Source organism: Rhea americana, unplaced genomic scaffold (assembly GCF_003343005.1).
Source record: "Rhea americana isolate MKP2758 unplaced genomic scaffold, rheAme1 scaffold_125, whole genome shotgun sequence".
In the NCBI taxonomy this organism is placed as follows: Eukaryota; Metazoa; Chordata; class Aves; order Rheiformes; family Rheidae; genus Rhea; species Rhea americana.
In genome coordinates this window covers 1,481,337-1,492,205 of record NW_028185317.1, presented here as the reverse complement: position 1 = coordinate 1,492,205, position 10,869 = coordinate 1,481,337, and the positions used below count along the sequence as shown (strand labels likewise).

At 51.2% G+C, this 10,869-nt stretch overlaps 1 protein-coding gene across 1 annotated transcript; it reads right to left on the bottom strand.

Annotated features, from left to right (window-relative positions):
- Positions 1-3,804: 3,804 nt before the first annotated feature.
- On the bottom strand, positions 3,805-8,040 carry LOC146600212 (transforming growth factor beta activator LRRC32-like). The gene is made up of 2 exons (XM_085325909.1): positions 7,921-8,040; positions 3,805-6,516 (listed from the first exon to the last, which is right to left on the bottom strand). The coding sequence occupies exons 1-2, from the start codon at positions 8,038-8,040 to the stop codon at positions 4,531-4,533; spliced, it is 2,106 nt and encodes a 701-aa protein (XP_085182035.1). The 3' UTR covers positions 3,805-4,530.
- Positions 8,041-10,869: the final 2,829 nt, after the last annotated feature.

Below are 10,869 nucleotides of genomic sequence, written 5' to 3'. Positions count from 1 at the left end.
TCGGGTGAAATACGGGCAGGAGCTTCTGGTGAGAGGGAGAAAAACAGCATCTTATTGCTGCAACTGTTCCTGCAGGGATTGCCTCGTGGCAGTCTACACCACACTAGCTTAAAGCAGAACTGGGGGAGATTTTGGCTAATCTACGTGCTGAACAAAAGCCTGCGGAGCGCTCCCCCCTCCTGCCAGGGAGCCGCAGCCCAAGCAGCGACAGCTACCAGCCAGCCACCGACTTTGAATTCTTAGAGCAGGTCGAGCTCTGGCTTTTGTCTCCATGGAGAAGAAGCGGAAAAATAAAAAGYGTGTTCCTAATTCAGCTTAGCTGCAGAGAAGGTAATTTCCAAATGAGTTAGCAGAACAACTAATTGGGAATTTTTGACAAAATCTATTTTTCTTTGAAAATACAGATTCAGTGAAATTTGAAAGTTTTCCACTGGAAAGAAATAGTTTTGCTGGATTTCTCAACCAGAAAAAAAATCTCCAGAAAATCTGTAAACTGTCAGAGTATTTTAACTACCACTACTCTTTCTCAGACCACAATTTAAACTCAAGCCTTCTTAAAGCTTGAAATTAAAATGCAATATGTTGCCATAATCATTTTATTTGTTTAAACTTCTCTATTTTAAAGCTTCTTTAAACTCATTTGGATCAAGAACAAAATGGAAGTCCTGAGACTTTCGCGGGATAAGGCAACCATTTCCCACCGAACAGCAGTCAGCTCAGGCTAAGGGCTGAAGCACCTGGCCGTACCCTCCTGCTGGGGTCCGTCAGCATCTCCAGGTTCCTCCTGGCCTGCTTGTTGCTAACTGGAGTCTGGGACCCGCTTGATCTGCTGTCGGCGAAGGCTGTCGGACTTGAGCGTTCCCCAGCTGGACGTGCCCGGCACTATCCGGTGCCCGCGCAGGGTCCCGCCGCGGYGCCAGCTCTGCGCCGTGTGGCTACGCAGCCACGTGCCTCGTGCTCCCGGAGCGGCCCGTGCCCGCGGCCCCGCTCAGGGCAAAGGGGAACCGAGGCGAGCGTGGCAACACGTGGCCATCGAAGGCGCCCGCCCAGGGCCCACGGGGGGCCTGGGATCTGGATGGGTATTGAAGTGCAGCAAGCAGCATCCCCACCGCGTGGGGAAGGCATATGCTTTACAGCAAAAGTGCCCTTTGCTTTGCAGCAAAACCACTGCAAGTTCAGAAAAGTAAAGTAATTGGGATTTTAAGTTAGTTCCGAGGCCTTTTGCTCTCACATCCTCCAACACCACAGGTGTGTAGACACGAMCGCGGCCTGTGGGGGGCTGGCTGGGGACTTTCAAGATGGAACCAAAGTGACAACAAATGTAAGAGGCTTTGTTACAGCCCTGTTTTTGCCTTGCCTTGCCTGGAGCTCGCCTCACYTGGCTGCTCTGCCAGGCGGTGGGCTGCAGGGTCCCTCTGCCCGGGAAGCTGCAGACGTCACTCCCGGACCAAAGCCCAGCTGCTGCGGTGCTGGGCGGGAGCCGAGCGAGGGGGCAGAGCAGCAGCTGCCGTCCCTCGCTGCCAGTGCCGCTCGCTGTCCTGCCTAGCGCCTTCGCTTGCTGCACTTCTTTATGTGAAACGGTAACTGCACRCGGGACACTGAGGTCTAGAGATGCACCGAGGATACAGCTTTCTCCAGCAGGCCTGTGGCAAGCTGCTGGCATCGTTGCCTGCATCTTCTTAGTGGCTGTGCCTGCCCCAGCGCTGGATGGTCCTGCTTACCCACCTCTGCTGGAGATCCTGCTGCCCTTGTCACCATGGATTTAGGTGTCTGGGTGCTGAGGGTGGTGAAGATGGGGAAGTTCTGCCTCCTGCACACACCCTCAAAGAGCTTGTAACCAAGCAGCAGTCTGGGACAGCATGACATTCTTTTTTTCCTCTCATTCTTGCTATCTACCTCAATGGTTAAGGACAGGACAGATTGCCTTTCTGTACCCTTGGGAATGCCTGGGGTCATTTTAAGACCTGCCAACTCAACAACATTATTCAGATGAGAGCCTTGAGGGAAAAGGAGCAAGAAAGGAGTGTAGGATTGCATAGAAATCCTTTCTCCTCCGTCCTGACACACAGCACTGTAATGGCTGTGGGATGCCCAGCAGTGTTGGAGTCATCCCTCCAGCAAGTGCTTTGGCACTTCTTTGAAAAGGCACATTTTCCTTACAGGCCACCGCTTGGAGGGCTGGGCCAGGGAATGTTCTTGTGTACAGTAGCAGATATTTAGCTGAGCTATTAAACCTACTTAAAAGGCGGATACTGACTCCTGGGAAAGCTGTGAAACGCTCTAGTAGCACCCATGCTCTTTGCTATAGAGATAATTATCTTTTCACAAACAGAACCATGATGGATTGAGGAGGGGCAGATCAATGCAAACAGCCCAAGCCCTGTTTCCTTGACCTCAGTGACAAAAACATGTGGGAGGGCAGGGCAGAAAACCCACCCCAAATTACTTACACCACATGTAACTTCTTCCACGAAATAGAGCAGATGGGTGCCACCTCCATTCTCAGTATGGAAAGGTGCCCACAGAGATCACAACATCTGGCTGGCTGCAGCAGCATGGAGCACAGTGCTGGATTCGGCATCGTCAGTTTTTGTTTTATTGTTTTTGCAAATCATGTAGGATACTGGTGACAGGAGGAGGCCTAAAATACAATAGTTTTATTAGTAGTATTACAGAATCACAGAATGGTTGAAGTTGGAAGGGACCTCTGGAGATCATCTAGTCCAACCCCCTGCCCAAGCAGGATCACCTAGAGCATGTTGCACAGGACCATGTCCAGATGGCTTTTGAATATCTCCAGAGAAGGAAACTCTACAACCTCTCTGGGCAACCTGTGCCAGTGCTCTGTCACTCTCACAGGGAAGAAGTTCTTCCTCACATTCAGATGAAATTTCCTGTATTTCAGTTTGTGCCTATTGCCTTTCATCCTATCGCTGAGCACCACTGAGAAGACACTGGCCCCATCCTCTCCATATCCTCCTTTCAGATACTTATACGCTTTGATAAGACCCGCCCCCCTCCATCAGTCTTCTCTTCCCYAGGCTGAACAGTCCCAGCTCTCAGCCTTTCCTCATACGACAGATGCTCCAGTCCCTTCATCATCTTAGTGGCTCTTTGCTTGACTCTGTCCAGTAGCTCCATGTCTCGTATTGGGAAGCCCAAAACTGCACATAGTACTCCAGGTGTGGCCTCACCAGGGCTGAGGAGAGGGGCAGGATCACCTCCCTCGACCTGCTGGCAATGCTCTTCCTAAACAAACCCAGGACCATTGACCTCCTTGGACACAAGGGCACATTGCTGGCTCATGGTTTACTTGTTCACCAAGACTTCCAGGTCCTTCTCTGCAGAGCTGCTAGCCAGCAGGTCAGCCCCCACCTTGTACTGCTGCCTAGGGTTATTTCTCCCTAGGTGCAGGACCCTGCACTTGCCCATGTTGAACCTCAGGAGGTTCCTCTYTGCCCAGCTCTCCAGCCTCTCCAGGTCTCTCTGAATGGCAGCACAGCCCTTGGGTGTGTCAGCCACTCCTCCCAGCTTGGTAGCATCAGCAAACTTGCTGAGGATGCACTCTGTCCCCTCATCCAGGTCATTGATGAAGAAGTTGAACAGGATGGGACCCAGCACTGAGCCCTGGGGGACCCCACTAGCCACAGGCCTCCGACTAGACTCMRYGCCACTGATGACAACCCTYTGRGCTCYGCCTTTCAGCCGGTTCTCAATCCACCTCACTGTCCAMTCGTCTAACCCACACTTCCTGAGCTTCTCTAGGAGGATGTTACGGGAGACAGYGTYRAAAGCCTTGCTGAAGTCAAGGTACACAACCCTCATCTATGCAATCATTCTATCATAGAAGGCCATCATCAGATTGGTTAAGCASGATTTCCCCTTGGTGAATCCATGCTGGCTACTCCTGATCACCTTCTTATCCTTCACATGCTTAGAGATGGCATCCAGGATGAGCCRTTCCATCACCTTTCCAGGGATGGAGGTGAGGCTGACCAGCCTGTAGCTTCCTGGGTCCTCTTTCTTGCCCTTTTTGAAGACTACAGAGACACTGGCTTTCTTCCAGTCCTCAGGCACCACTCCACTTTTCCGTGATCTTTCAAAGATGATAGAGAGTRGCATAGCAATAGCATCTGCCAGCTCTCTCAGCACTYGTGAGTGCACCCCACCAGGGCCTGTAAACTTGTGGATGTTAAATTTGCCTAAATGATCTCTAATCCAATCCTCTTCCACCAAGGGAGTGTTCTCCTTTCTCCAGACTTTCTCTCTGCTTTCTAGAGTCTGGGATTCCCAAGGGCTGGTCTTGCCAGTAAAGACTGAGGCAAAGGTGGCATTCAGTATCTCTGCCTTCTCTCTATCCTTTGTTACCAAGGTCCTTGCCCCATTCAGGAGCGGGCCCACATTTTCCCTTATCTTCCTTTTGTTACTAAYRTATTTTAAAAAGCCCTTCTTGTGGTCCTTGATATTCCTTGCCAAATTATTAATAATAGTTCTGACCAATGGCTACAGTTCCTCCTCCCCAGCACTGTGCTATACTTTTGTAACGCTGTCTGCTGGCCTTGTCTCAGCTGTCTTTTCTCTTTCTGGATGGTATGGCATGACATCCACCCTGTGGCTTCTGCAACCCAAACACCCAGGCAGCTTCTGTCCTTTTTTCAGAAGGCAGCAGGCCACATAGCTGAGAAACAAAAGACTAATCACTACCACCAGCACAGCTAGAGTGCTGTTTCCTTTGGGATTTGGACAAAGCCACCGAGGACTGCTGGTTATCTTGACTGAAAAATTCTTTGTCTTATCTTGGTAGGAGCAGAGTGTTTCATTCAGGTCCAGCACACTCACACTGGTCGCCTGGAGCACATCCAGCCAGGCCAGYGCACAACAGTTAAATGGGTTTCCAGCCACAGACACTTGCTTGAGGCTGTGGGACCAGCTTGCAAGAGCCTGCTTTTCAAAGGTCATCAGGTTATTACTGCGAATGTCCAGGCTTTCTAGTGGGGAGCAGAAAAGGTCTCTGGGAAGAAGGCTGAAATTATTGCCTGATAGATCCAAAACTTTCAGCATGTCCAGACAGGGGAACTCTGTGTGGCCRTCATGCATTTGGTTTCCTCTCAGAGAGAGTTTCTGCAAGGAAAATTGCAGCCCCTCCAGAGCTTCTTTGGGCATGAACAAATCCTTGTTCTCAGAGAGATCTAATGAGATCAAGGGAGTTTGGTTGAACGTGTAGGGGTACAGCCTTGTAATGTTATTCTTAAAAAGACTCAGATGCTTCAAATTAGGTATTTTATCAAACGCAGTGCAGSTGCCTCCCGGGGCTGGCACATGAGAGCCCCCTCCTGAAATCTCTCCTTTATTAGTTTCCAGGCTCTCACAGGGTTGGAGGTTGTTGGAACCAAGATYGATTGTTTCCAAATGAGGCAGAAAATCAAAAAACCAATGTGGCAATAAGTGAATGAAATTTCCATGGAGATCCAGTGAGCGCACAGACAGAAACGCGTGATCCTGAGACACAAGTGAATTGTCACTTTCTCTGTCACCTGTAAGYGACTCCTTGGTTACATTCTGGAGACAATTCATAGCCACACTGAGATTGTGCAGAGAGCTCAGACTGTGAAAGAAAGTAAATGGAAACAGTTGCAACTTGTTATGGCTGAGATCTAGGTCAGCTACATGGGTCAGATTAGCCACAGTATTCAAGGATTTATTAAGCCTTGCCATCTCATCATATTGCAGTACAAATTCTGCTGGATGGTGTGAACTTGGTACCAGCGAAGTAATAGCATTGTTGGAGAGGTTTAAGTGTGTGAGATAATGTGCTTTGGGGAGCTCTGGAAAATAGAGAAGTCTGTTATGACTCAAGTCTAGCACTTGAAGCAGGTAGTGCTCTTCTCCCTCCTCTGAGACAAAGAGTTCCAGGGCATTGTGGCTGAGATTTAAAACTTGCAGCTGTGTGAGAGTGAAGCCAGAGATACAGTGGAGGGAATTCAAAGCTAAGTTCAGCACCTTCAGGTCTTTCAGAGCCTCAAAAGCTCCCTCCTCTATTTCCATGATGTAGTTGTTGCTGAGGTTGAGCTCACTCAGCTGTGGTGTACTCCAGAAGATACCTGCTGGCAGCTTTGTCATCTTGTTCCCAGACAGATTCAGCTTTTTCAGCGTGGTGAGATTGCTGAAGTACCAGCCTGCCATATGACTCTCCAAATTATTTGCTGAGAGATCCAGGACCTCTATATTCCTGAGCAACCTAAAGGCCCTCCCATTAGTGAGGTAATTGTGATCAAGATGGTTAGATCCCAGGAAGAGAGAGCGAAGATGGGGTAGCTGAGCCAGGGTCATTTCAGACACAGCCTCCAGCTGGTTGAAGCATACATCCAGGTACTCAAGCTGCCCAAACCAAGGCATGTGGCTGTCTGACAGGTTTTGGATGAAATTGTTGGAGAGGTCAAGGTACTTAACTCCTTGGCTGAGCTGCTTTGGAAACTTGTGCAGGCCAACACCTTTGCATGACACCTTCRTGGGGCTCTACAGAGAAACAGGAAAAGCCATCAGCATGAGAGATGTACAAACCAGACTTCCAGCCAAGTGAGCTGCTGTTCAAGATGTGCATGAGAAATGTGAAACTGTAGAAAMAAGTACCACTCTCAATTTATAAGCCCAAGACAGGATGGGGCCAGTCTTCTAAAGCCAGTCTTCAAGAGACAAGAAGCTTGTCCACCAGACTAAGGTGAGCTTTCCAAGACTCTGCTTCAGAGGTAAAGGGGAAACTAGCATCTGTGGTTTCTTTTGTGGAAGATGCAGTTCACTGGTTTGCTCTGTTCTAAGATGCAGTGTCATCTGAGCCAGCAGCATGGTTCACATGCCTCTCAGCCTTGCTCCTCTACCTGCCACTGGAACAAGGCCAGTGACGAGCACAAAACAGCAGCTCCTGGCAAATGATCCAGGCTAGTGTCACTCATGGCTGGGCACAGGTACTGTTTTGGTGACACACACTCCTCAGGCTGCAGATAGGTACAAACTCAAACAGGATCCACAAAACATTATCCAACAGCCTGTGCCATTAAATTGCACCAATGCTCGTTCCACCTCTGTGCCTCAGGCCTCAAGGAAATGTGTGTTCTAGCAGAGCACAGAGCAGGGGGTGGGGGAGACCTCTGGATGGATCTACTCTGTCRCTTCCTGATGCCACGAGAAGAAACCTCAATCTCTGACTTCATAGGCTATCCTCACGTTGCCCAGTGAGCAAGTTGGGCAACAGTGGTGCAAGCACTGAGAAGCTGCCCTCCTCCCAGCAGTGTGGCTGAGGCAAGCCCAGCCTTTGAAGGGCACCAAGGACAGAGAAAGGCCCTCTGACCAGGAGAGCCCAGGGACTGCTCCAGGAGCATCCTTCCCATCCGGGCAGAGCAGGGCACTGTTCTGGTGGGCTGCACTTTCTCGCTCCCTCCAGACTGATTTCCATAGGAGAGTACCCAGGGGAACAAGTTGGTGGAGGGAGACAGAAACCAGCARGGGATTCAAAGTGCCGCTGCACAAACAGGCTCCTGCCTCACTCGCATCTGCAGCTGCTGCCTGGGGCAGAAACCTGCTCTCCATCCTGCTTCTGTGTGAATGTCTTGACATGATGCCACCACGGCAGAGACGGCTGAGAGATGACACCATCCCAGCAGCGTCACGAGAGAAGAATGGCCAGGAGGGAAGGCTACAGTCAAACAGGAGAATGGCTTAAAGAGAGGAGGGCGAAGAAGAGTATGAAGGTGGAAAGGAAGGTTAAAGAGATGGAGGCTGAAATGATATTAAAGCTAGAGATAAGAGTTTCACCCTCTCATTTTAAACCTGTGTCCTCTCTGCACTGCACTGAGGGATGTTCACAGACCCAGTGGGGAATACTCTGGCTATTAAATCCCAAGGATCCTGGGTAATCAGCCTTACCTGCTGGCACGGTAGAGGCTTGGGCCTCACTTCCCCACTAGACTGGGCTTTGAGAACAGATGGGAGCAGCCAGAGCAGCAAACATCCTCGTTCAGTGAGCCGGTGTTCAAAGAAAAGCATGTCAGGCTCCAGGAGCAAGCAGCCCTTTCCCACACCTCCAATGCTCTTGTAAGCTCAGCAGAAGGGCTTTATATAAATAGGCTTCAGCATGGGATGGGGGAAGGAGATAATGCATGTGGGTGTTCGTAGCTACGGAAGTGGGAAAAGAAAGACATAAGCCTACAGAGGGGAAAAACAGTGCACAAAGCCACAAGGAAGGGAAAGAGAAACCACTGGATAGGGGGAGGAGGCAGGGCTGCATAAGGGCTCAGGTGATCAACTGGAACTATCAAGGAAATAACATCCCAGGAAGGAGAGCAGKTACCTGAGAAAGCAAGGAGCTTTAGCAGGAGTTCCCCCACCTGGAAGTGCTCTTGCTCAGCTTTCCTCCACCCTGCGCCAGGGCTTTGGGCCAAGTGTCTGTGCACTGTATCTCAAGGCAGCTCTTACAGGTCAGTGGTGAGGATCCCTGAAGAAGCAGGTGATGGCTCTCTGGCCAGCCTGAGTGCAGGAGCCAGACTCTTAGCCTGGGGCAGCTGGGCTGCCAGGGGAACATCCTGGGACTCCCTGAGCATCTGGAGCCTGCAGGTGAGTTCAGCACCAAAAGCGGAGCAGCAGCTCTCTGGGGGAGAGCAAATTCCCAGCTCCTCGCAGCGCTGCAGCCCAGCCAGAGGGGAATTCTCCCGTGAGACCTGCCCTTCCTCTGAGGAACAAACGCTCCCAGGGCTTTACTGCCCAGCTCCCAGGGATGACTCACCCACACAGCAGGGCGGTGGAGCCTCAAATCCTCCCAGTGGGTTTCCAGGTCCCTGGAATCCCCTGAAATCAGGCAGGTATCTGTTGCAGGAGAGACTCRTGCCCTTGCCTGAAGCAGAGACCCCTCTGTGGGTTAGAGTAGATGAACACATGTCTTGGCCTCCGCACGCAGCAGCATGCCACCCGTGCCCAGGCAGCAGCAAACACACCGAAGGCAGGACCCCGGCCCGACCTACCCGCACAGCCTTGCCAAGCGCACGTAGCCTGCAGCTCTGGCCCAGCACGCAGGGAGCAGGCACTCCACCCGCTGCCCAGCGGCCACCGGCAGACCAGCACGTCACCTGCTCACACAGCTGCAGTCACCAAGCAATGCCTCGTCCCAGACGTTCCCCCAGTTACCATTAGCTGTTCCCTGGTCTGCAGCAGGAGAGTGAGCAAGCGCTGGAGCTGCCTTCCCTCTGCAGGGGTTCGGTGTTTTGCARCCGCTGCTTTTGTTCCCAGGGTCCCCTTCAGGCCTGGAAGATGGCTGCTGCGTCACCTACTCGTCGTGGGGGCTGAAACAAGACCAGGCTTTTCTTACTGCAGCTCCAGGTTGTGTCTGGGCTCCCAGAGCTGCATGCCACTGAAATGGGATTTTTTTTGGCTGTCCTATTCTCCCAGTCCCTTGCCACCTAGTGGCGACCTGCACCCCAGGAACGCGCGGCTGAGTCCGGCCAGCTCACGGGACAGTTCACAGCGCACTCTGCAAAATGGACTTTGTTTTCTTTGGCTCCATATGGCTGATTTTCTCTTCCTTCCAAAGCAGCATGTCTGGACTGCTGCACAGTTTGTTCGAGAACATATTTTGCAGTTGTTTCACGCGTTTGAATGTCGCTTTATGCCTAGCAGGGTCTCGCAGAACCCCCTCGGCCCTCAAGGAGGATGAAGCAGCCTGGTTCTGCACGTTGCCCTCCTGACAGTTCACATGGTTGGGATCACTTGGTTGCTTCTGGGATGCAGTTTAGCCCCGAGACAAATGCCAACAGCTAGACACAGCGTTTTTGGCTGAGATACGCATTCAGGTTCCACTCTCAAGGTCGGGACTTCAGTGACAGCGTATTAAACCCCATCTCTGCACACTCTATTAAAGACAGCCGATCTGATCAGCCTCACCGGGTCAGAGGGGCTCTGTTAACAGCCTGGCCCAAAGGCAGCTATGAGAGAACAAACCTTTATTGTTCTCAGAGGCAATCTGAGGATATCACATCTGTACAGATGTAAAATCATGAAGTCTCTGTCCAGGGAAGCACTGACCTCTGGATGAACCTGACTGTCCAACATCCCTCCTCTATCATCAGTAACCCGATGAGGAGCACTGAAAACGGAAGCAGGCAAAGGAGAAGAACTATGTAATTCAATTGCTTTGGCCCAGAAGTGCAACTGCCCGACCCATGACCGGCACGCTGACCGCACCCTGGCCTTGGACRTCCCAGAGCATGACGGGGAACACTGGTCCTCTCCTCCATGCACTTTTAATTGCTGGGCAGGGGTCTTCATAGCAGGCTTGGCAGATGAAATCAGGTGAAAGTCCCCGATCAAAATCAAGTTCAGGGACTTCTGTGGAGAATCCCTTGGTGTTTGCATCCCAAGCCTGTGAACTCCCTTTGCCAACACACATCTGCTTTGCTCTCTGGAAGAGCAAGAAGCGAGACCTCCCAGAAGCCTCGGGGCAGGAGAGCCTGGCAGAGCATGATCTGGGTGGCAACAGAGCAGCCCAAGATGCTCTGCAAACACCAAGAACCATTTCATGGTCTGTGCTGAAGACAGAGCAAGCTGCACAGCATGCACTGGGAAGTGATTTGCTCCTGCAAGAAGTGAAGTATGAAATATGGAGGTGGWGCTTTTGGAAAGAATACCTACTCCGTGTGAAAACACCAGCTGTGTAACAACCCCCTGGGACAGGGAGAAGGTAGACACCCACCACTAGGCRTCTTGAAGACACAAATTCTTCCTGTGTTTCTTGCCACTTCTGGCTTCCAGGATGGTTCCCAGATCTCTACTTTTCAGAAGAAAATGTTTTATAAAAACATCTCCCAAGAGTGCTCTTTTAAAGAC